The sequence below is a fragment of the Hesperophylax consimilis genome, chromosome 11, assembly GCF_061612785.1.
Source record: "Hesperophylax consimilis isolate HC1 chromosome 11, BYU_Hcon_1.0, whole genome shotgun sequence".
NCBI classification, from domain to species: domain Eukaryota; kingdom Metazoa; phylum Arthropoda; class Insecta; order Trichoptera; family Limnephilidae; genus Hesperophylax; species Hesperophylax consimilis.
Window position 1 is genome coordinate 11,263,284 of NC_142846.1, and position 26,730 is coordinate 11,290,013.

Consider the following 26,730-nt stretch of genomic DNA (forward strand, 5'->3'; position numbering starts at 1 on the left):
CATGCGATTGAGACTTCTAAAGTAACTTTTTTCAAAGCCCATTATCGCATAACATTGCTCTACAAAGGAGTCTGCTTTGTCAAAACGCGCCACAAACAAGTTTCAGAAACAACAATAACAATACATACTTATCTTTATCTTTCTCTCTGTTTGGTTTTTACAAAATTGTATACTGCATTTCATCTTTTAAAGGTAACAATAGCACTTTATAGCTTATGGAGGAACAATCTGCTCGTGCCGAGCGATGAAATCATCAATCGACCTAGTAAGCCACGCCCAATTGTGCACAGTTGAGTTTGTTTGATGTGATGTGCCCAGTTCCCCTTCATTGAGACCTCAAACTTTTTTGTGTAAATTTATTGGTGAAAGTAAAAAATTTATACAACTTTCAAAGCCATGGATGGTTCTGTATTTGTTTTCAGGAAACACTTGTATAATTATTTTATTTTTAAGAAACACTTATTTAACTTTATGGAAACTATAAAAAAACTTTATTATATACTAAGTTCCCGGCGTTTCTCCGGCTTTACGCATAGTTTTACGAAATCAGATCATACAGTGATCTTTCTCTTATTGAAGGTCAAGTTTGCAAAACTTGGCAGTTTCGAATTAAAACTGTAAATTTGGGTAAAAATTATATAAACACATAATCTGGTAAGATGTACAATTTACAAAAATACCATTTTGCAAAAAAAAGTAAGTAATTACGAAAATATAATCAGCTGGCGCACGAACCATGCGAAAATTTAGCATTGGCACACGGCGGACGCGGGAGCTCGCATTCCAAAAGTTAATGAGCACAATTTATTTATACATATATTAATGTTAATGTGTTGCCAGCATTATTCTTCAATTGATTTCCTATGATTTTTGTTTCATGGCAAGTATTTGAAGATATGTAGGGCCGGTAAATCAGTTGCTTTTTATGCTCGCTATGAGAGAGATTTACTTTTGTCAAGTTGCTCTCTGGTAGGAGTCAGTAATATTCCGGTCCATAGTATGTAAATTCATTAACTACTATGTACGGTGACCGGATAAATCATCAAAACGATGATTTATCCAGTCGATTTATACTGGAATATGCCACCTAATCCAGTAAGTTACCGTATTATTATATTTAAAATAACTATTAGGTTATCTTTTTAGTGGTATTGAATAATTATTCATGCTTAAAATGTTAATATGAATGGTACGGTGACCGGATAAATCATCAAAATGATTATTCATCACATCTTTAAAAAGTTATATAAAGTCATGGAAAGTGATGAAACAAAAACTTAATTAACTGGGTTAAGTAGGTTAGGTTAGGTTTAAATTTTTTTTCATCGTTTCTAATGACTATATCACTTTTTAAAGGTCTGTTGAATTGTCACTGTGTTGAGTTATCATGGAACCGCTATATACAACGTGTCCCAAAATTCAACGCCAACCTTTCAAGGGGTTATAGGCCAGTTCTAAACTAATCAGAATATCTAAATGTGGCCTCAGTAAAAAGTCGCTAGTTTTCGAGATATTTGCACTTTTACGATTTAAGGGAAAATCTACACCTTTGGTCAGTTTTTTAAATGCCAATGCTACAAATTTCCATATTTTTCAATTCTAATTTAATATAATAATGCTGCTATTGGACACAGTCCAAAAATGTTGTTAATGTGCTTACATACTAATGGTTTTTGCTTGCCTATTAAGTGTTCTTGTTTTGCCTGTAGATTTGGATTTAGTTTATTGGAGACTAGCTGACGTGTACCCGGCATTACTGGGGGTTATTGTAAAGAGATAGTCGTATAACATCGCAGACATTTTTGTAGGGTTTTTAAAGATATACAGTTCCGTTCTTTTGACGTATCTCGTAAGGTTTAGCCAGCGTTAGCAATGTAAGCGCCTGAAAATATTATATTTACAATCTGATTACAAAACACCGACTTTTCTCTACTTTCTATATATACACATAATATGAATGTATTATTTACATAAATCTTCCGGAAGAAATTCTCTAAATGATAATGAAAACCCTATCAAAATCCGTTGCGTAGTTTAGCAGAACTAAGCGAACAAACAGACAGACGCGGATAGCGACATTATTTTATACTATTTAGAGATTAGTAAACGAATTGATCAGCTTTCTTCTGACCAAAATAGGATTGCGTGACAGAAATTAGAGTTGTAAAATACGGAATTTTGTAGTTGTGGCATTAAAAAACTGACCATATTTCATATTTAAATATGAAATTTAAACAAAAAAAAAACACATAAATTTGTTTTTATTGTAAATTATGATGAGCCACAAAGTGAATGCTTTTTACAATAATGAAATTTAATTTTTATTAAAATTATAAAATTTTGTGAAACGGGGTTTAGTAAAAAAATGTTGTTCTATAATATATTTTAATATATTCTATTTACCAAAAAAATCAGTTTCTTTCATGCTAATATACAATAAAATTCTTAAAAATAAATAACTATGAACTAGTTAAATAACATTAAACTGCCATAATTTATTCTTTGGACTATGAATGCAACGAAAAGTTTACATGAAAATGAAAACCTTATAAAGATCTATAAAATAAATTTACATTCATGACATTATAACATTCATGACATGGCATTTAATCATTGTTGAGATTATTTTATTTATTTATTTAACTACAGTATAAATCATTTCTAGAGGACCTACTTATTCATTTGACACCTACTAGAACTGGAGTATTTATTAAAATGCAACACTGTAAAACATTTGATTGAAGTCATGTACCTAAAAAGCCCTGGATGGAGCTATTCGAGAACAATTTGAAGTTGCAGGGCGATTGGGAAGATGCATGGAAAATCCCAAATCTACTGAATTTTTTTAATGACTTATCCCATTTATTGTCTCATCAAATACCCCCAAAAAATTCATGAGCTGTTATAATTGCATTGGCAATACAATAAATTATTATAATAGTTCATTATGCACCACTTTGCACACGAATCCAGTCAAAAGTTAGTCATACAAGATGGCTGCCAGGCAATTTCCCCTCACCCTAGATTTGGCGTAAATGCCATTCATACAAAATCGCACTAATTGAAGTCCATGATTGAAGTTTACATGTCAATAAGCAGATAACCAACATAATGATTTCACAGAACTTAACCATAAACATTTTAAAACCCAAATTGCAATGATTTGTAAATGGACTGCATTTCCTTAATTATCTCGCTTGCAGAAAAAAATGTTTGAACAAGATAAGGTAATTAGATAATTACTGGATAAAGCATATTGCTTCAGAGAGTTCTTTGGAGACGCCTGCTCTGTTTGTGTAATTCATTAGATCCTATGTTCAAAATGCTTAAAAAAAATTGTGATCATCTGTGTCTATATACAAAGAACGTGCATCTGACCCTCTGTGATATATGTACAGATACCATTCTTTAACCTATTCTCTCCGAGCGGCCACAATTTATGGCTGCCATCTTAAAATGTCTTGAACCTTCATAAATGATATTGTTTATTTATAAGTACCTAGAGTGATTCAATGTTAACATAACATTATAAAAAAATATTAAACAAATACTAAACTTATGGCATTTTTACTACATCAATTTAGGACAAGTTCGCACAAGAAATTAATTCAGTGACTGTGGTCAGTTTCAGATAAAAAAAACTAGTACGGAATTCATCTTGAGTTGCTAATAAGTATGTACCATTTAAAATGGTCATATATAAAATGGAAAATATGTAAGCATTACATTTTATTAAATAGAAACTTGGAAAATTTGATAAACCTTTATTTGAATAAGATTTAATTAAGTAAATAAGTATAAGATATCCAAGTGAAATACACATACTTACACTGTTGATTAAAACATAAAATAATCAGCTTAATTGTTCATGACCTCCATAAAAAATGTTATATAATAATGCTTCACCAGTAATATATTTGCAACTAGCACATAATTACTAGTAGTTCTGAGAACAGTAGACCTAAAAAAGTATGTTTCTAATTTACTCTTATTTAAAAAAATCAAAACCAAAATTCCTCTGAAATCATTACATTTGTAAGTACAGTTGACCTGCGGTAATCCGGCCCCTGTCTAATTCGACCTGCTTATAACGGTACATAAAAAGCACATTTAAATCTTCTTCAATGCATGCTGTAACTTGTTGGCGGCACTGTGACCTTAGCTCGAAGCGTATTGTCTCAGTTTGATTGTCAATATATTAAGTCAAGACGATGATGACAAAGTCATCGCAACTACTCCACAAGTGTCAGCTAACGATGCGATTAACGAATTTGAGCTGGGTATGCAAAGGGATGAAGAGAATGGTGCATCGTACAACTAACTTTTACTTCTGAAACTGAGAGAAAAGGCCTTACTCTCGCGTTTAGCCAATGTAAAACAAAAGAAAATTGATATTTTGTGTTCCTTATCGATGCCTGGAATCCATTATGAGAGAGCTTGCTCTTTCGCCCTTTTCATTTACATTTCACACTTTCTCTCTCTACTTGCTCTCATAATGGATTCCAGGCATCGATGGAAACAAAATATAAATTTTATTGGTAGGTAAAATTATTTTATTGCTATAAAGTGCTATGGAATTAATGACGTTTATTTTAGGCTGCCTTTACACTTGTGAGTTTTTTCCTGTAAGTTGCTCACGTAAGCGACTTACGACAAATTTACCAATGTAAACGACACCATAAGTCGCTTGCCGTAATTTATACCAAGTTACAGAAGTTTTTCTTACTTAAGTTTTTGACAGGTCTAATCGCTCACGCGGGAATTTACGGCTCTCTCACAGCTTATCAAAACAGATTGATAAGTTGAGACGCTTACCGTAAGTTTTGACGTCACTATCGGGATGGTAAAACAGAAATCTGCAACACTGACAGTAAGATGCGGTCTTTCCGCCGTTGCTTCTCGGGACTTGTTTACTTGTCGCCTTATAATAAACCCTATGCTATCTATTACAAGGCACTCCTTTTCAAAAGTTCCAGACTACAATGGGTTGGCAGCAGTACACTATAGTCCGAAAAATGCAATCATCCGACATCGACATGCAAAACGTTTTTTGGATTACCGCAGCTCAACTTTACTTATTTAAATTCCTACCTACTTAAATACAAACCATAAATAATTTACGTAACATTTTTAAAATTTCAAATAAGGAATTATACAATTTTTCCAATGAAATGTTACCTAAGGTTCTTAGAATATTATTCTAGGAAATATTGAATGTCATCGTCAAGAGGCGGTGCATCATCTCAATGACAATTCTTTTTTCAAACTTTCTTCAGGCCGGTAGGTACCATAATATTGATTATTCTGATTTGACAGCTCATAGTAGGAACCACGATCATGCGAACTCTGGCGAGATAAAAAATTTGTGTCTTGAAACGGAACATAACAAACAAATTTAAACACAGATGAAATGCCAAATTGTCGAGTAACAACAGGACTTCGCCATGCAAAGAGTGTTAATAATTAAATAATAAAAAAATAAAAAAAATAATCATTAAATAATTTGGTGAGATGTATCTCCACACACTATGACTAGAATACGCCTATTTTCATTCAATAAACTATTAATATAATCGGTTTATAATAAATGCTAACACCATTATACATTTCATACAATAAGTAACATTTAATTATTATGGATTACACAGAATCAGATTGTTATTCCATCGTAACAACATGATTTGAAAAACATACAAATTCATTTCACAAAGTCATACATGTTTGGTAACTAATCAATGCTGGCAATTCCTGCTGAGAACAGGCTTTCTGTACCATAGAGCATCCAATAGAAATAGAAACCAATGTTGAATCAACTTTTGTTCTATTCTATATTGAATAGAGCAAATGTAATTGCACCACAATTTTTTATTTTATTACTTTGGTGATGTCTATGCCTGTCTTACTAAGTGTTGAGAGCAGGCGCAGTCTATAATATAAACAGTTTACAACAAAAATAACAACATTTAAAACAAAATACAATCAGCACCGTATGTGGAAATACATACTTATAAACATGTTTTAATAAAAATTTTGATGTTTAAATTGTCTTTGCTGATTTCTATTTTCTAATTCCTTTCCATTTTCAAACGGTTCGTTCTATGAAGTAGATCATAGATTAGACCGGGTGGGATCCCAGCTTAAGATATAAGATTGCTTTGTTTTTTTGTTCAAACTAAGGTTCTGCACTAAAACCATTCGGAATGTAAGTTCAACTTGCCACATTAAGCATTGATATTGTTAAATTTTTTTGGTTAGATCTCAGGGATTGCGGTAAAGTACATTTTCCATGGCTGAGAAATCTCCCTCCTGCCAGAATGCGAATAGATCAAAAATACCAAATGTATGGATACTTATTGAATGCATATAAAGGGCAAGTTTTCCACTTTGGAGACTCCATCTTTTTGCACCTACCTGAACAATGAGGTTGACAACACTCTAGAAACCCACAAATGCGCCACTATAAAAGTGTGCACTAGCTTCTGCAAATTTTCTTTAATTTAAACATAATATTTCAGATTTTCTTGGTTTTGTTTATAAAGTCTTAGATATTATTAAATACAAAACCACACATTGCTGATCAATTCATACTATGTATGCGCAGGAATTCCTTCTGCTGATAGCTCTGTCATAAACTCTCTTTCTGTTACATATATTGTTCATTAGAAAGAGGTACAAGTTATAATGGAGCTATCAGCGCTTTGCAAGAATTCAGTGTGACCATTGGGAAAAATTCATCTACTATCTCTTTATCTATAAGCTCCCTATGTCGTTGAACCACTTTAGTTTCTGGGGGAAGTTGTCTCGGAACAGCACCGGGTCGGCCCTGAACTCCACGGTCTTCAGAGCCATGCGGCCGTAGACCTTGGCCAGACGGTCCACGCAGGCGGATCTCTCGGTCATGTGGCCAATGTCTGCGGACAGCATCTCCGTGTTGGTGCACTCGGGGCATTTGAACTTCTTCCGTGGGGCAACCTGCGAATATGAAGTAACGATATAACTTGTAGGGATAAATATGTACAGTAATATAAATTTGTATCTGACAAAAATCTTATTTTCTATGGTTATTAGAATGAACTATTTGAGGTGAAGGTTAAAATGGCGCTGCTGTAATATTGGGTAAAATATGATTATCGTCTAAAGGTGTTGGTGCTGACATAAAAAATAACAAGCTTTATAAATAATTTCAATATGTACCTTGATGGGAGGTTTGTTGGTAAGGTTGGCCACCAGGAAGTTCATGGCGATATCCTCGCAGTTCATGTTATCATCTACCCACTGCCTGATGTCCCCGGGCATGCCTACCGTGTAATACCAGGACCACAGTTTGTGGTGGAAGGCTGCCCCGGTCAACACCTGGAGGAAATCAGAGAGTCTAATAATCACTGCAAGTAAAAATCTTTTTGATTTAGTTTAACTTCTTCTGTGCCAAGAGCGAGTTTACTCGCATTCTTGGCCGTGCCCAGCAGGCCAGCCATAGAAAAATAGCGAGTTTACTCGCTCTTCTTTGAGCATCTGTATCATAAATATGTCCCGTTTTTTTTAAAATATATTTATCTAAGTGAAGGGAAGTAAAAACGTCGAATATTGAATAAATTTGGTAAGTCATTTAAATATCCTTTCAAGGTGTAGTATTTTTAATTTATAAAAATAAGATTTAAAAATGATTTATTTTGATTAAAAATTCACGGCCTGCTGTGCACATCTACACTTCTACCTACTGGCATTAAAAAGGTTAAATGGGGTGACAATCTTAAGAGAACTACCGGCTTCCGATCTGTGAGAACTGCCAGGAATCAGCAAAACAGGAGACATTTGAAGGAGCCCTATATCCAAAACTGGATGCCATAAGGCTAATGAGAAAGAAGACGAAATTTTATGTAACGTTATTTAATATGGTAACCGCCCCAAAACACTACTCGTGGGTAAACTAGGATGGCACTCATTAGATTTTTAAGAAATATTTACTTCTAATGGTTCTAGGGAAGTTTACCGCCCATAACTCTAGGTTAAGTTAGGTTAATTGCAGTTGCGGTTTATAATAACGGTTTTACTTTTCCGTGTAAAAGCTGTAAAAAGGTGTTAATAAATTAATTACCCTAGTAAAAAAAAACAGACATCAAAATAATTTTCCCCGCGGTGAATTTTGGTCGGTAAATAGCAATCAGTGAATTTTCATAGAACCATATATTAATAAAGTAATGAGTGCCATCCTAATTTATAATAATTATTACCATAGATATCTGGTTTGTCCACTCGCTATGATATTTCCATGTCTCTGTATCATTGTCCCAGAGGTGAACTCGCGAGGGGAAGCCGACGATCCTGTCAGGGAATTCCCGCCACACTTCAAAGCTGTAATGAAAAATTTTAAACCATTTAAATTTTGAAGACAATATTAGTGATTTTTAAACGCAAATCTGAAACAGAAAAATCAGAAAAGGAAACGGTCACATCTGGGACTCGAACCCAGGACCCTTGTCTTTCCGGGACAATGCTCTACCAACTGCGCTAATGGGACCCTATCCTCATCAGGCGTTGGTAGAGCATTGTCCCGGAAAGACAAGGGTCCTGGGTTCGAGTCCCAGATGTGACCGTTTCCTTTTCTGATTTTTCTGTTTCAGATTTGCGTTTAAAAATCACTAATATTGTCTTCAATATTTAAATATTATAATTTGAGGTTTTACTCAATAAGTTATTCCGAAAAATAATAATTTTAAACCATTAGTTCAAATAAATATATCTTTCGCATGACAGGTTCAGCAGCCTCTGAAGTGGCTTACAAATTCGACTTGGAGTTGGCATATTGCAGGTTCGATTTTTCAACAGTTAATAGTTTGACATAGTTAACAAATGTTCTATGCAGGATCATATTATGGATAAGGATTCAGATGAGATAATTACCCAAATTCTAGTTCATCCGGAGTCAGCATTATGATATCATCATCAATAGTAAGGAGACATTCTGTCTCAATCTCTTCGTAAGGATAGAATCTGTTGGATAGTTTGTTTTCCTTAGTCTGTATTACTTTCAGCGGTTTTGTTATGGCAGGCCACTGAGAGGCTGTAAGAAAATAATAATGTAACAATTTAATACTACTAAGTATGAGGGATATAAATCAAATCAGATCAGAAATATTTGAATACCTATACGTATGTGGTCTATTGAACAAAAGAAAGACTAATGGATGCAGAATGCGCAAAAAAGAAGCAAAGCAATGCAAGCCAAAAAGATCAATTCTCGAAACGCCGACTGTTTCAACAATACATTTTACATTACCTTGTTATCAGAAGTGTTTGATAATTATAATAATAAGGACGGGTTGTTTCGGAGAATGTGAACAATTCATCAAATTTAAACGTTTATTTTTGGGTTCTGTGAAAGTCCTATTCAAGTTCTGTTATTATATAATTGTAGGCTAGTTGCTTGACAAAACTGAAATAAAAACAGAACTTGAAAAAATCTTTCACAGAACTTGAAAATGAACGTTGAAATTTGATGAATTGTTCAGATTCTCCGAAACAACCCGTCCTAAGTGTTTTATTATCTATTTTTTGTAACAAATGGATATAATGATATCCTCACTTGGATCTCCCGTGCTGAGGATTTCATTTACATTTAATTAAAATTTAGTAGTATGGATAATCTCTAAACAGTATACAATAAAGTCACTTTTTGCGTCTGTCTGTTTGTGCGATTAGTTCTTCTAAACTATATCGGATTTTGATAGGGTTTTCACTATCATTAAGAGAATTTCTTCCGGAAAGTTTATATATATATAATACGCGCATATTATATTTATAGAAAGCATAGAAAAGTTGATGTTTTGAAATCAAAATGAAAGAAAAAAAAATATTTTCGGCTGGCTAAACAAAAATTTTATAATTAAAATTATAAAATTTTGTGAAACGGGGTTTAGTAAAAAAATGTTGTTCTATAATATATTTTAATATATTCTATTTACCAAAAAAATCAGTTTCTTTCATGCTAATATACAATAAAATTCTTAAAAATAAATAACTATGAACTAGTTAAATAACATTAAACTGCCATAATTTATTCTTTGGACTATGAATGCAACGAAAAGTTTACATGAAAATGAAAACCTTATAAAGATCTATAAAATAAATTTACATTCATGACATTATAACATTCATGACATGGCATTTAATCATTGTTGAGATTATTTTATTTATTTATTTAACTACAGTATAAATCATTTCTAGAGGACCTACTTATTCATTTGACACCTACTAGAACTGGAGTATTTATTAAAATGCAACACTGTAAAACATTTGATTGAAGTCATGTACCTAAAAAGCCCTGGATGGAGCTATTCGAGAACAATTTGAAGTTGCAGGGCGATTGGGAAGATGCATGGAAAATCCCAAATCTACTGAATTTTTTTAATGACTTATCCCATTTATTGTCTCATCAAATACCCCCAAAAAATTCATGAGCTGTTATAATTGCATTGGCAATACAATAAATTATTATAATAGTTCATTATGCACCACTTTGCACACGAATCCAGTCAAAAGTTAGTCATACAAGATGGCTGCCAGGCAATTTCCCCTCACCCTAGATTTGGCGTAAATGCCATTCATACAAAATCGCACTAATTGAAGTCCATGATTGAAGTTTACATGTCAATAAGCAGATAACCAACATAATGATTTCACAGAACTTAACCATAAACATTTTAAAACCCAAATTGCAATGATTTGTAAATGGACTGCATTTCCTTAATTATCTCGCTTGCAGAAAAAAATGTTTGAACAAGATAAGGTAATTAGATAATTACTGGATAAAGCATATTGCTTCAGAGAGTTCTTTGGAGACGCCTGCTCTGTTTGTGTAATTCATTAGATCCTATGTTCAAAATGCTTAAAAAAAATTGTGATCATCTGTGTCTATATACAAAGAACGTGCATCTGACCCTCTGTGATATATGTACAGATACCATTCTTTAACCTATTCTCTCCGAGCGGCCACAATTTATGGCTGCCATCTTAAAATGTCTTGAACCTTCATAAATGATATTGTTTATTTATAAGTACCTAGAGTGATTCAATGTTAACATAACATTATAAAAAAATATTAAACAAATACTAAACTTATGGCATTTTTACTACATCAATTTAGGACAAGTTCGCACAAGAAATTAATTCAGTGACTGTGGTCAGTTTCAGATAAAAAAAACTAGTACGGAATTCATCTTGAGTTGCTAATAAGTATGTACCATTTAAAATGGTCATATATAAAATGGAAAATATGTAAGCATTACATTTTATTAAATAGAAACTTGGAAAATTTGATAAACCTTTATTTGAATAAGATTTAATTAAGTAAATAAGTATAAGATATCCAAGTGAAATACACATACTTACACTGTTGATTAAAACATAAAATAATCAGCTTAATTGTTCATGACCTCCATAAAAAATGTTATATAATAATGCTTCACCAGTAATATATTTGCAACTAGCACATAATTACTAGTAGTTCTGAGAACAGTAGACCTAAAAAAGTATGTTTCTAATTTACTCTTATTTAAAAAAATCAAAACCAAAATTCCTCTGAAATCATTACATTTGTAAGTACAGTTGACCTGCGGTAATCCGGCCCCTGTCTAATTCGACCTGCTTATAACGGTACATAAAAAGCACATTTAAATCTTCTTCAATGCATGCTGTAACTTGTTGGCGGCACTGTGACCTTAGCTCGAAGCGTATTGTCTCAGTTTGATTGTCAATATATTAAGTCAAGACGATGATGACAAAGTCATCGCAACTACTCCACAAGTGTCAGCTAACGATGCGATTAACGAATTTGAGCTGGGTATGCAAAGGGATGAAGAGAATGGTGCATCGTACAACTAACTTTTACTTCTGAAACTGAGAGAAAAGGCCTTACTCTCGCGTTTAGCCAATGTAAAACAAAAGAAAATTGATATTTTGTGTTCCTTATCGATGCCTGGAATCCATTATGAGAGAGCTTGCTCTTTCGCCCTTTTCATTTACATTTCACACTTTCTCTCTCTACTTGCTCTCATAATGGATTCCAGGCATCGATGGAAACAAAATATAAATTTTATTGGTAGGTAAAATTATTTTATTGCTATAAAGTGCTATGGAATTAATGACGTTTATTTTAGGCTGCCTTTACACTTGTGAGTTTTTTCCTGTAAGTTGCTCACGTAAGCGACTTACGACAAATTTACCAATGTAAACGACACCATAAGTCGCTTGCCGTAATTTATACCAAGTTACAGAAGTTTTTCTTACTTAAGTTTTTGACAGGTCTAATCGCTCACGCGGGAATTTACGGCTCTCTCACAGCTTATCAAAACAGATTGATAAGTTGAGACGCTTACCGTAAGTTTTGACGTCACTATCGGGATGGTAAAACAGAAATCTGCAACACTGACAGTAAGATGCGGTCTTTCCGCCGTTGCTTCTCGGGACTTGTTTACTTGTCGCCTTATAATAAACCCTATGCTATCTATTACAAGGCACTCCTTTTCAAAAGTTCCAGACTACAATGGGTTGGCAGCAGTACACTATAGTCCGAAAAATGCAATCATCCGACATCGACATGCAAAACGTTTTTTGGATTACCGCAGCTCAACTTTACTTATTTAAATTCCTACCTACTTAAATACAAACCATAAATAATTTACGTAACATTTTTAAAATTTCAAATAAGGAATTATACAATTTTTCCAATGAAATGTTACCTAAGGTTCTTAGAATATTATTCTAGGAAATATTGAATGTCATCGTCAAGAGGCGGTGCATCATCTCAATGACAATTCTTTTTTCAAACTTTCTTCAGGCCGGTAGGTACCATAATATTGATTATTCTGATTTGACAGCTCATAGTAGGAACCACGATCATGCGAACTCTGGCGAGATAAAAAATTTGTGTCTTGAAACGGAACATAACAAACAAATTTAAACACAGATGAAATGCCAAATTGTCGAGTAACAACAGGACTTCGCCATGCAAAGAGTGTTAATAATTAAATAATAAAAAAATAAAAAAAATAATCATTAAATAATTTGGTGAGATGTATCTCCACACACTATGACTAGAATACGCCTATTTTCATTCAATAAACTATTAATATAATCGGTTTATAATAAATGCTAACACCATTATACATTTCATACAATAAGTAACATTTAATTATTATGGATTACACAGAATCAGATTGTTATTCCATCGTAACAACATGATTTGAAAAACATACAAATTCATTTCACAAAGTCATACATGTTTGGTAACTAATCAATGCTGGCAATTCCTGCTGAGAACAGGCTTTCTGTACCATAGAGCATCCAATAGAAATAGAAACCAATGTTGAATCAACTTTTGTTCTATTCTATATTGAATAGAGCAAATGTAATTGCACCACAATTTTTTATTTTATTACTTTGGTGATGTCTATGCCTGTCTTACTAAGTGTTGAGAGCAGGCGCAGTCTATAATATAAACAGTTTACAACAAAAATAACAACATTTAAAACAAAATACAATCAGCACCGTATGTGGAAATACATACTTATAAACATGTTTTAATAAAAATTTTGATGTTTAAATTGTCTTTGCTGATTTCTATTTTCTAATTCCTTTCCATTTTCAAACGGTTCGTTCTATGAAGTAGATCATAGATTAGACCGGGTGGGATCCCAGCTTAAGATATAAGATTGCTTTGTTTTTTTGTTCAAACTAAGGTTCTGCACTAAAACCATTCGGAATGTAAGTTCAACTTGCCACATTAAGCATTGATATTGTTAAATTTTTTTGGTTAGATCTCAGGGATTGCGGTAAAGTACATTTTCCATGGCTGAGAAATCTCCCTCCTGCCAGAATGCGAATAGATCAAAAATACCAAATGTATGGATACTTATTGAATGCATATAAAGGGCAAGTTTTCCACTTTGGAGACTCCATCTTTTTGCACCTACCTGAACAATGAGGTTGACAACACTCTAGAAACCCACAAATGCGCCACTATAAAAGTGTGCACTAGCTTCTGCAAATTTTCTTTAATTTAAACATAATATTTCAGATTTTCTTGGTTTTGTTTATAAAGTCTTAGATATTATTAAATACAAAACCACACATTGCTGATCAATTCATACTATGTATGCGCAGGAATTCCTTCTGCTGATAGCTCTGTCATAAACTCTCTTTCTGTTACATATATTGTTCATTAGAAAGAGGTACAAGTTATAATGGAGCTATCAGCGCTTTGCAAGAATTCAGTGTGACCATTGGGAAAAATTCATCTACTATCTCTTTATCTATAAGCTCCCTATGTCGTTGAACCACTTTAGTTTCTGGGGGAAGTTGTCTCGGAACAGCACCGGGTCGGCCCTGAACTCCACGGTCTTCAGAGCCATGCGGCCGTAGACCTTGGCCAGACGGTCCACGCAGGCGGATCTCTCGGTCATGTGGCCAATGTCTGCGGACAGCATCTCCGTGTTGGTGCACTCGGGGCATTTGAACTTCTTCCGTGGGGCAACCTGCGAATATGAAGTAACGATATAACTTGTAGGGATAAATATGTACAGTAATATAAATTTGTATCTGACAAAAATCTTATTTTCTATGGTTATTAGAATGAACTATTTGAGGTGAAGGTTAAAATGGCGCTGCTGTAATATTGGGTAAAATATGATTATCGTCTAAAGGTGTTGGTGCTGACATAAAAAATAACAAGCTTTATAAATAATTTCAATATGTACCTTGATGGGAGGTTTGTTGGTAAGGTTGGCCACCAGGAAGTTCATGGCGATATCCTCGCAGTTCATGTTATCATCTACCCACTGCCTGATGTCCCCGGGCATGCCTACCGTGTAATACCAGGACCACAGTTTGTGGTGGAAGGCTGCCCCGGTCAACACCTGGAGGAAATCAGAGAGTCTAATAATCACTGCAAGTAAAAATCTTTTTGATTTAGTTTAACTTCTTCTGTGCCAAGAGCGAGTTTACTCGCATTCTTGGCCGTGCCCAGCAGGCCAGCCATAGAAAAATAGCGAGTTTACTCGCTCTTCTTTGAGCATCTGTATCATAAATATGTCCCGTTTTTTTTAAAATATATTTATCTAAGTGAAGGGAAGTAAAAACGTCGAATATTGAATAAATTTGGTAAGTCATTTAAATATCCTTTCAAGGTGTAGTATTTTTAATTTATAAAAATAAGATTTAAAAATGATTTATTTTGATTAAAAATTCACGGCCTGCTGTGCACATCTACACTTCTACCTACTGGCATTAAAAAGGTTAAATGGGGTGACAATCTTAAGAGAACTACCGGCTTCCGATCTGTGAGAACTGCCAGGAATCAGCAAAACAGGAGACATTTGAAGGAGCCCTATATCCAAAACTGGATGCCATAAGGCTAATGAGAAAGAAGACGAAATTTTATGTAACGTTATTTAATATGGTAACCGCCCCAAAACACTACTCGTGGGTAAACTAGGATGGCACTCATTAGATTTTTAAGAAATATTTACTTCTAATGGTTCTAGGGAAGTTTACCGCCCATAACTCTAGGTTAAGTTAGGTTAATTGCAGTTGCGGTTTATAATAACGGTTTTACTTTTCCGTGTAAAAGCTGTAAAAAGGTGTTAATAAATTAATTACCCTAGTAAAAAAAAACAGACATCAAAATAATTTTCCCCGCGGTGAATTTTGGTCGGTAAATAGCAATCAGTGAATTTTCATAGAACCATATATTAATAAAGTAATGAGTGCCATCCTAATTTATAATAATTATTACCATAGATATCTGGTTTGTCCACTCGCTATGATATTTCCATGTCTCTGTATCATTGTCCCAGAGGTGAACTCGCGAGGGGAAGCCGACGATCCTGTCAGGGAATTCCCGCCACACTTCAAAGCTGTAATGAAAAATTTTAAACCATTTAAATTTTGAAGACAATATTAGTGATTTTTAAACGCAAATCTGAAACAGAAAAATCAGAAAAGGAAACGGTCACATCTGGGACTCGAACCCAGGACCCTTGTCTTTCCGGGACAATGCTCTACCAACTGCGCTAATGGGACCCTATCCTCATCAGGCGTTGGTAGAGCATTGTCCCGGAAAGACAAGGGTCCTGGGTTCGAGTCCCAGATGTGACCGTTTCCTTTTCTGATTTTTCTGTTTCAGATTTGCGTTTAAAAATCACTAATATTGTCTTCAATATTTAAATATTATAATTTGAGGTTTTACTCAATAAGTTATTCCGAAAAATAATAATTTTAAACCATTAGTTCAAATAAATATATCTTTCGCATGACAGGTTCAGCAGCCTCTGAAGTGGCTTACAAATTCGACTTGGAGTTGGCATATTGCAGGTTCGATTTTTCAACAGTTAATAGTTTGACATAGTTAACAAATGTTCTATGCAGGATCATATTATGGATAAGGATTCAGATGAGATAATTACCCAAATTCTAGTTCATCCGGAGTCAGCATTATGATATCATCATCAATAGTAAGGAGACATTCTGTCTCAATCTCTTCGTAAGGATAGAATCTGTTGGATAGTTTGTTTTCCTTAGTCTGTATTACTTTCAGCGGTTTTGTTATGGCAGGCCACTGAGAGGCTGTAAGAAAATAATAATGTAACAATTTAATACTACTAAGTATGAGGGATATAAATCAAATCAGATCAGAAATATTTGAATACCTATACGTATGTGGTCTATTGAACAAAAGAAAGACTAATGGATGCAGAATGCGCAAAAAAGAAGCAAAGCAATGCAAGCCAAAAAGATCAATTCTCGAAACGCCGACTGTTTCAACAATACATTTTACATTACCTTGTTATCAGAAGTGTTTGATAATTATAATAATAAGGACGGGTTGTTTCGGAGAATGTGAACAATTCATCAAATTTAAACGTTTATTTTTGGGTTCTGTGAAAGTCCTATTCAAGTTCTGTTATTATATAATTGTAGGCTAGTTGCTTGACAAAACTGAAATAAAAACAGAACTTGAAAAAATCTTTCACAGAACTTGAAAATGAACGTTGAAATTTGATGAATTGTTCAGATTCTCCGAAACAACCCGTCCTAAGTGTTTTATTATCTATTTTTTGTAACAAATGGATATAATGATATCCTCACTTGGATCTACCGTGCTGAGGATTTCATTTACATTTAATTAAAATTTAGTAGTATGGATAATCTCTAAACAGTATACAATAAAGTCACTTTTTGCGTCTGTCTGTTTGTGCGATTAGTTCTTCTAAACTATATCGGATTTTGATAGGGTTTTCACTATCATTAAGAGAATTTCTTCCGGAAAGTTTATATATATATAATACGCGCATATTATATTTATAGAAAGCATAGAAAAGTTGATGTTTTGAAATCAAAATGAAAGAAAAAAAAATATTTTCGGCTGGCTAAACCTTATGAGAACAATCAAAATAATGTACTACGAAATTGTATATCTTAAAATGGCCTACAGAAAAGTCCACAACAATATATGTCTATCTCCTAATTATAACTCCCATCAACGCCGGGTACACGTCAGCTAGTATAAAGTAATGATAAATATATTGAATAGTTTGATAGATTCCCCAATCTTAACAAACGGACTGCAATCTTTAGAGCACAGGCGTCAGGTAGGTATGCTGTCCTTGTTCTATCGGTATTACAATGGAAGATGCTCTGAGGAACTAGCGTCATTGATCTCTTCGGCACCGGTGCCTTGTCGGGACACACGCCAAACGCGCGCACAACATTTGTACACGGTTGACATTTGTCACATGAGAACGGGTCGCTTCTACGATTCATTCTTAGATTCAACAGCTCGGCTGTGGAACGAACTGCCGGCCTCTGCGTTTCCTCCCTCCTACAACATGGGACTCATCAAGACCCATGTTCACTCCTTCCTCTCCACAAAAAGACCCTCCACACAGCATCCCCAAAGATGACATAGGCCCTGAGGGAAATTATTTTCTTCAGGGCCTCCTGTGTGGAGTTAATATAAAAAAAGTGTTTGTTTCTGAAATAATTATAAACAAACATATTACAAGGTGTTTTTTGTTCAGTTGAGTGGTTTCGGTGTCTGTTTGTATTTGGTGTCAGTATATTATCTATTTCTGATCTCCCTATATTTTGTATCCAGCTTTTTAATTGAGATTTAAATGTTAAACTATTGTTATGAGTTTTGAATGAGAGTGGGATTTTGTTGTAGAGTTAAGCACCATAGTATAGGAAGCTTTTTTGCCTAAATGTTGTGTTTGTAGTTGCTTGTTGGATATGTACATATGTATATGTATTACATTAATAGATGTGGGAATTATAGTTTTCACAAGCCCTGATCCCTCTTCTATACTATGATTTAGTACAAATGTTTCTTAACCCCTGAAAAACGTCCAATAATTCGTAAATATTTCAAAACTCAAGTAAAAATAAATAATATTCAAGAACGCTTCTTACAAGAATCATTATAGTTTTGTCATATTGAGTCGTGATAACGAAGTTATGAAGTAAATCGACCGGTTGGTGGCTAAGTTGACAAACGTGTTGAGTTCCCACCCAGGCGTCGTGGGTTCAATTCCACTGCTGGCTATGGAATTCCATCACATTATACAAGCAACATTTTCCACTTACTGTGATGGTAGTAGGTGATTTTCAAATAGTGTCAGATTATTCCTAACCCGGGAATATTTGTCTTTTTTAAGGAAAAAATATATAAATATGCCGTTGTATTGGAGATTTTAGTTTCCGTCATTGTGCATCAATAGCTCTGGTGAAAGAATAAGTAACTAGTCGGTAAATACTTCAGTCTAATAAAGAGACACTGTGATTCTTCAACACAACAAATGCATAATAATTTACCTGGTGGTGGCGCCTTCTTCTGATTATTCCAGATGACCAGAACCTTCTGCAGACTCGGTGTCTTCACCAGCTTGTTGATGAGAGTGAAGAGACTCTCCACGCGATCGTACGTGAGGATGACGGCCGTGAAACCGGGAGCCTTGGGGGCCGTCACGGGCAGGAACAGCGGATTGGATGCCGCATTCTCAAGTTAAAAATTAAAACACACATATTACAAATAAAATACTACATTTGCAAACTGATCTTTTAGAGAACATTTTACAGGCCGCCTCAGAACACGAAACCCTAGTGAGGACTGTGAAAAAAAATTAAATTTATACTTATATTATACTTTATACCTTCATCATGTACAAACTTTGCAATTGTAACTAATAAAAAAAGAGAATGTTACATACTGTAACATTATAAGCAATTGGGTTTCATTATTCGCATTACAAAGCCTTTTACGGTAGCATACACCCTAATTCTGTTATATATGTCATATGTACGGTCACAACTAGAATTCGCCTCAGTAATTTTGAATCCTCAATATCAAACATATATTGATCGCATTGAAAATATTCAGAACAAATTTATAAAACACCTATCGTATCGTTTTAGTGACCATCGATTTGTCCCTGTCACTATATATAAACGCAGAAAAATCTCTGATGCATTATTCTTACACAAAATCGTGAACTGCCTTGTTGATTCATCATATCTGTTAGAAAGGATTGCATTTCGTTGCCCCAAGCAAAACACCAGATCGAACAATTTATTTAGAATACCACATTGTAAATCGAAAAAATACGCGCAAAACTCTGTAATAGTACGTATCTGTGAAACTCACAATGCCTTACGAGATGTAGACATTTTCAAACATAACTTGATATCATATAAAATTCAGCTTAATAAATGAATAAATTAAAATACTTTTATTTTATTCGATTTTTTTGTTGTGAAAATTACATTATTATCACCCATAGTGAATAGTATAGCTATGCGAAAAGTTGTATTTTTCTATTTGTTTTTAATTTCATGTATTTCTTTATTATGTTTATTTTTTTGCCATTTAATATGTTGTGTAGGTAAAAAATACTAAATCAACATTTAACTTAATGGAACTTAATTGGTCTAGAACATATGAATGTTTATTGTTATAATTTTTTACTGTACGACTGTTTGCTTCCTAAATAAAAAGAAATAAAATAAATTTAAAAAAATACTGAAGAGCTATGCCTACGTTAAGTAAAGGTACCATTAAAGAAAATGTGTACAAGAATTTTTTATGAAAATGTTTTTTTTTTCCATGAATTTGTGTGTATGTTTTATATTATTCTGCAACGATAAATTGTTTCTAAATACATATTAGACAATTTTACACTTTTTACAATAATTTTCAAGAAATACCGACCAATATAAAAGAAGAGGAAAATGTATTAAAATTTTAAAAAGAAGTGACGAAATATGTGAAGTGTAATTTAAAATTTTTGTTATTTGTAAAGTTTAATTTGTTGTCTTAAATACTGTACATAGTTTGTGACTTTATTGCAATATATTATCTAATCTTTATATTAGCACATAATATGTAGCATTGGACATATATGTACAATTCATGTTAAGGCGATGCCATACGTAGTAATGCAAAATCATGTGTTTTTGGTTTGAAAATTTGGTCGCCTAGAAATGTTTCAGATGCTTTAATTAAATACTGCGAGTAGAATACATCTTGGCCTCTGAAATAATTGAGTATTTTTTAGATAAGTCTTTTTATAAGCCCAGAAAAAAATAATGTAAAGGCTTATGAAAACTGCTTTAAAGTTCAAAATCTCCTACTTACGAACCCATTTTCGGTTATGATTTTATTGTATAATGTGGCAAATTAAGTTATTTATAAAATGATTGAAAAAAAATTAAATATTTATGCCTGAACATCCTCAAAATAAAATAAAAGGCACTTTTTGGCCATGTTTTTTTCTTGCATAAATCAAAACAGGCGGATGGTGTTAAGCGGGAATTTAAACCTTATCGCTATCTACGTAAGGGTTGTTATTGATAGCGGCTCAATTTAAAATATTACACTACGTAGTGCATCGCCTTAACATTTTAATCATGAATAATTATTCAATACCACTAAAAAGATAACCTAATAGTTATTATAAATATAATAATATGGTAACTTACTGGATTAGGTGGCATATTCCAGTATTCGTAACTCTTTGCCATCAACGGGAATACTCGGTCATTCATAATATCCAACACAGTCGTAGTCATCTGTTCAATAGACGAGAAATATCTATCGAACAACCACTTGGCTTGGGCGGACATCTCTTCCCTGCGTTCCTTTGAAACCGCAGTCAAGACTGTAACTAGAGTGTTTAGGTTTTCTTCTGGAATGAATAGGGCAACCCTATGCCAGTCTATAACAGACTTGAACGGCATTACGATGGAATCGATGACTATTACGGGAATGCATCCAACGGACAGAGCTTCCAGTAGAGAAGGCTGGGCTAATCGTACACCTCTTCCAATGACACAGAAATGCGCGTGCTTCAATACTTCCGGATAGCTAAACAAGTTTCCGGTCTTGTACTGACACCGTATCGTGTGGTTTGCAGGTTCATCTTCGTCATGACAAGATTGCAGTAAAAGCAGTTGGTCATTTGCATCAGCCAAGTCTTGCAAGTCAGTGATGAGATCGTGGTATAGATTCATCTGAGAGGAGACTACGAGGTGAGTCTTATCTTTAGGCGAGGGCTCGGTTGATATGGCATACGGAGTCAGGAGGGGAATGGAGACATCGAAGCTAGTGCGATATGTCCAGGAGTCGAAGCCGGCTCCAGCGATAAGAGCTTTGCCGGTGTTGATGTCTATCACCGTGTGGTAGTCAGGGTCTGCTCCAGGCAACATGTTGAATAATATGTGATTCTCCCCATCTTCCCAACTGAAATTTACATCCCATTATTAATATTGTAACATTATATGGTAAGAATACAAACAAAAGAATTATGACTAAAATATAATTCTAGGATTTAATGCTAGATTGTTAAAAGAATTATTATAACCTCACTTTACTGATTACCAATTTTGTATACATGTATTTTTAAATTTGAATACCGCACAGAGTCCTAAATGCTCCCAACCGTTTGGAGCCAGTGAGATTATGGCATCCACAATTGGAATATATTGTATGACTGAAGTTAGTAGGGAGGGGAAGGAGATAAGGATAGATAAGTTAGTCCACAAGCTTAATTTATCATTGCACTCAGGACACGAGAATGGTTTCTTCGAATTACGTCGGCAGATAAGTCTGCTACTCAAATTTTTAAATACACTAGACTTAGCTATACCCCAACACGTGTTGCTGTGGCGCAGTCTGCCTGTGCAGATCAAGAAACAAGAACGCGTGTTGCTTTTACGACCAACAGATGGCACTGTTTAAAAAAAACGTGTTTGTCCAACAGATGGCGCTGTTTAAAAAAAAAAAGATGACATTTATATAATCTAGGTACACAAAAACACACATGTATTCGAATGCAAAGTTGTGTCAAAATTTCAAAGTAATCGATGAAGAACTTTCGGAGATTTAAGATTTTGAACAAACGAACATTAACATTTTTATTTATATACATTTAGGAACACAAGACTGATTTTGCGAGACTGATTAATCAGATCTGCATTTGAGTACGCAAGCGTTATCTTGCACCCGGAAGATGCAAATGGTTTTATTCCGAATTATGACAATTTTGCATCTGTGACCTACCGTGAAAGAAAATCAGGTAAATATTTACTGTTCCGTCACACTAACAATTCTTCGTTTTAACCTTATTACTGTAAGAAAAAATTATTTAAATTACTGGAATTGGGAAATAATGCTTCTAAATAGCAATTTATATGGATAATTTTGCGTCTAATTCGCGGCCATCTGAAATATCAATGTGACATTTGATGGTTAGTACTGCCAAATAGAACAAAAAACTCAAAATATTTAATAACAATGGATTGTTTGCTAATCCAATGCCTTATTTTCCAATTCCGGTAATTTTAATATTTTTTTCTTACGAGAAGAAGTTAAGAATGTGGCAGAATAGTAAATATTTACCGTAAACCGTTCTCGTGTTCTGAATGCTGCTGGTATTATCAACTTTTGTGTTGTGTTATCAACATTATTGCTCTTGGACAACCGACAAGCAACATTCATATTTGTGCACACATATACACACAGACTTATTGAATGTTAAGTCTAAATTTTTATATATTTAAATTTTATTTTTTGCCTTCTGTGCTTTTGGTAGACTGGACCAAAAGTGGGTATTTACCCACTATTATACATTTACAGAAAATAGAGACACGGTTAATACGCACTTTTAATAGAAAAAAAAAGTATCAGTAAGATAATAATGAGAAGTAAGTATTAATAAGTAAATAATAATTATTATTAATAAGTATTTCAGTTTCCGGAAATGAAAAATATTGCTTAATAATTGTAGTTAACAATAATATTCAATGCCCAGAGTTGCTAAACAAGATTCCATTTAATGTACCTGCGCGTTCAACACGCTCTTGTGTGCTGTTAAGGGTTGATCAAAGCAAAACGAACTCTAAACAGAATTCTTGCCTGAACAGACTATGCAATATCTACAATAGCGTATTATCCAAGGTTGATATTTTCAGTTGCGAACTCACCAAATACAAGAGGTCCATAAAAGAATATTTCTCTGATGGTTTGTGAATAATTTTTATGTCTCTATTGTTTATATCTCTATTATGATTTGATTTATATTTACAACCTCTATCCATGGCTATAAATGTATTGTTTTGTAAATTTTTCGTTTTATATAATCTTTTGTTTTGTATAATTTTTTTGATTCATATTCCTTTCTCACAAATTTAAATAACTTATTACATATTATGCTGTCTCAGTTAAAGTTACAAGGAGGAAATCCATAATTGGTTTTATTTTACTATATAATACATGTGTACAAACTGATTAAATGTAAACTGCCAATTTCCCGAAAATGAATAAATAAATAAAATAAAACACTTATTATTGTAAATTTTATTAAGACCGACCGGTTTCGCTCCGTAGAAGAATCTTCAGTTAAATTTTGAACCCTGAAGATGCTTTTACAAAGCGAAACCGGTCAGTCTTAATAAAATTTACAATAATTTGTGGTTTTTAAACAAAGTGTTTTATCTTTATTTTATAATATGTCAAACCACAAAGTGACTCCTTTTTACCAAAATGGAAAATATTGCATATTAATAGTTATTTGGTTCAAATTAAAACCGATTGTTAGTTAGCTGCCATTTGTTTTGTTTTAAAAAAAGTAATTTTAACACTTTGATATCAATAACAATGGCAGCTAACTAACAATTGGTTTTCATTTGAACTAAATAACTATTAAAATGTATTATTTTCCATTTCCGGAAACTGAAATAATCGCTTCTCATTATTATCTAACTACTATAAGTATGTTTAAAATAAAAAGTGCGCATTAACTCTTTGCACGCGGCCGTATCAACTGTTGTTACGGCAAAAAGTCCATACTCATATGCGGCTGTATCAACAGTTGATACGGAAACTTTGAATGCCGATATTCCAGCGGTCTTTCGACATAAATTTATTTCCCGCTCGCTTGAACATTCGTAGAACTATTATGATGCTGACATCTACAAGAATTTCTCGAAAATAAAATTGTATTTCATTAAAAAACATCGATAATCAAGTGAGCCTCTTTGCGCCTTCGAGTGCTATAGTTTACAATTTTGTCAACGGATGGCGCTAGTCCAATTTTGTTATTATATTATGTGACATAAAATTTAAGTGTTCAATTTTAGAAAATGTTTTCATAACTAAAAATGATAAGTGCTCATGGTGACCCACTTGTGTCTATCAACGCAGTGGCCTAACCTGTACACACACGCCGAGTGAATGGCGGGACCACATTCAAAAGACACGGTTCGTCTATTATGTTTTTGTTTTTATAAACATCTAAGAGTGTTGACACATGAGGATTTGTTATCATATTGTTGAGAATAATCTGTTCGGCCTATATAGTCCAATAAATCATGCCAGAATGCTTTAATTTGACATTTAATTGCGTGCATAGGTATTTGAAAATATGTACCGCGTACGGGTATAGATAAAACGGAGCAAATTAACGCGGTTAAAAGGTTAAGCGTGTTCCTGTTTTCTGTATATTTACCCAAAAGTGCTCACAGGCCAGACCGAATAGCCTCTTGGGCCGGTTCCAGCCCACAGGTTCCCCACCACTGGTTTAAAGCAAAATAGTTTTTGATACAACCGTGTTGTTTAAAGGGATTTATACAAAAATCATGTAACACATCTGCCCTGATGATGGACACTGATATGCTGTCCCAAATGTTGGCTAAAGAAGGAGGAGAAGAGCATGGCATAATACTTCAAAAATAAATCACAATAATACTTTTGGCGGTGAAAATCTCAAATCATATCTAACAAACCATCTGTATTTCGTCAAAGATTTTTGTGCAAAAATATTACATGTTGGCATCATTATTATACTTACAATGGCAGACTCTGCAGTGCTTGTTGAACTAACTTCAAATTAAGCCTGTTTTGATTTAGCATATCAATGCTGGGTACGAACAGACAAGCCTCCGAGGGATTTATTGTGTAATATTTGCTATCCACAATTGTTTTAAGCATGAAATAAAACTCCTTGGACATAATGGGCGATGCTGTGTTGCCTTGGAAGTCAACAAACTTCTGCGGAGGATACACATATACAGATATTCTATTATGACCCTTCTGGCCACAGCGGTAAACATTGAAGCAATCCCAATAGGTGCATTTAGAATTCCTGTGTATCGGTTTTGGGGAATCAGCCGCCAAAACAACCTCCGGTAGATCTTTCACATTATTTAGCGATAAATGTGTATAGTTATCTTTAGTACTAGAATTGATCGGTATCAAATGGAAAGCAACTAGACAAAATATTGACACAATCAAAACAAGGAAAAGGGTAATGAAAAAGTGTCTGTATGATGCGGTGTTCCACATGGGAACACTTTTTTGGGAATTACTCTTTATAAAAAACGTCATTTTGATTACCGTACACTAAATACTTTGATATAAATCGAGGTTCAGTGTAGAAATTAATCCAATGGGACCATAATGGGACCATCTACCGATTACTACCGCCCATTTTGACGTTTGTCAATGTCAATTTTCTGACTTTTGTTGAAGTTGAAAGCCATAGATAAAAGATGGATTATTCCATAAATGAACCACTCACGATAGTCACGATTATTCTAAACTGAAACAAAATATTATGTTATTTTATGATTTTGTTCCGTTGTTGGGTAAAAGCGAAAAGTTCTGAAAAAAACTTTACTGTAAAAAAACACTCCGATTTAACTTTACTATAAAAGAAACTATTTACGTCGGAGGAGTTGGAAAATTCTGTATTTCGTTTAACTTGCTTGTTTATTTGGCGGTCATTTTTTTTAAAGTGACAGTTTTAAGATTAGTTTTTTCTTCTTTTATTTAACCAAAAATATGATCCTTTAACAGGTTCTTAGTTTGGGTTTAGATAAAAAGTAAAAAAAAACTGGCCTTAGAAACTTATTTTGATATTATTATGTCGAAAATATCGTGAACAAAAAGCATCAAATTATCCGTATTTTGAATAAAATAGCTGTTCATAAGCAGTATTTTCCATATATCTCTTTTCTATCGGCGTTAACAGTTGCCTTTTACAGTTGCCTTTTTTAATCGAAGTATATTTAAAAAAAACGTTTATAGCTACTGTGAAAGTTTACAAAAATATCTTTTCTTCAAGTTTACCGAGAGTGGTTTATTTATGAGTTTACCAATCTGAATATTTTGCGAAAGTTTTC

The 26,730-nt window shown here is 33.7% G+C and overlaps 2 protein-coding genes across 2 annotated transcripts; both read right to left on the reverse strand.

Moving 5' to 3' along the window:
- Nucleotides 1–2,430: 2,430 nt before the first annotated feature.
- LOC149419782 (exostosin-2-like) lies at nt 2,431–9,036 on the reverse strand. Its single transcript, XM_089637302.1, has 4 exons — nt 8,902–9,036; nt 8,232–8,352; nt 7,195–7,353; nt 2,431–6,972 (listed from the first exon to the last, which is right to left on the reverse strand). Exons 1-4 carry the CDS (start codon nt 8,928–8,930, stop codon nt 6,751–6,753), a joined length of 531 nt encoding a protein of 176 aa, XP_089493428.1. The 5' UTR covers nt 8,931–9,036; the 3' UTR covers nt 2,431–6,750.
- Nucleotides 9,037–9,989: 953 nt separating this feature from the next.
- sotv (exostosin glycosyltransferase sotv) lies at nt 9,990–26,044 on the reverse strand. The gene is made up of 7 exons (XM_089637301.1): nt 25,398–26,044; nt 21,031–21,790; nt 18,868–19,051; nt 16,461–16,620; nt 15,791–15,911; nt 14,754–14,912; nt 9,990–14,531 (listed from the first exon to the last, which is right to left on the reverse strand). Exons 1-7 carry the CDS (start codon nt 25,931–25,933, stop codon nt 14,310–14,312), a joined length of 2,142 nt encoding a protein of 713 aa, XP_089493427.1. The 5' UTR covers nt 25,934–26,044; the 3' UTR covers nt 9,990–14,309.
- Between the last annotated feature and the right edge of the window lie 686 nt (nt 26,045–26,730).

What these genes read in the sequence shown, in the direction of transcription:
- sotv (XM_089637301.1), bottom strand. Translation starts at nt 25,933, where the DNA reads ATGACGTTTTTTATAAAGAGTAATTCCCAAAAAAGTGTTCCCATGTGG. An exon ending in CCGGATGAACTAGAATTTGG is followed by an intron (nt 15,912 to 16,460) that starts GTAATTATCTCA and finishes TTTTCATTACAG; the next exon opens with CTTTGAAGTGTGGCGGGAAT. An exon ending in GGACAAACCAGATATCTATG is followed by an intron (nt 14,913 to 15,790) that starts GTAATAATTATT and finishes GATTTCCTCCAG; the next exon opens with GTGTTGACCGGGGCAGCCTT.
- LOC149419782 (XM_089637302.1), bottom strand. Translation starts at nt 8,930, where the DNA reads ATGCTGACTCCGGATGAACTAGAATTTGG. An exon ending in GGACAAACCAGATATCTATG is followed by an intron (nt 7,354 to 8,231) that starts GTAATAATTATT and finishes GATTTCCTCCAG; the next exon opens with GTGTTGACCGGGGCAGCCTT. An exon ending in CCAACAAACCTCCCATCAAG is followed by an intron (nt 6,973 to 7,194) that starts GTACATATTGAA and finishes TCATATTCGCAG; the next exon opens with GTTGCCCCACGGAAGAAGTT.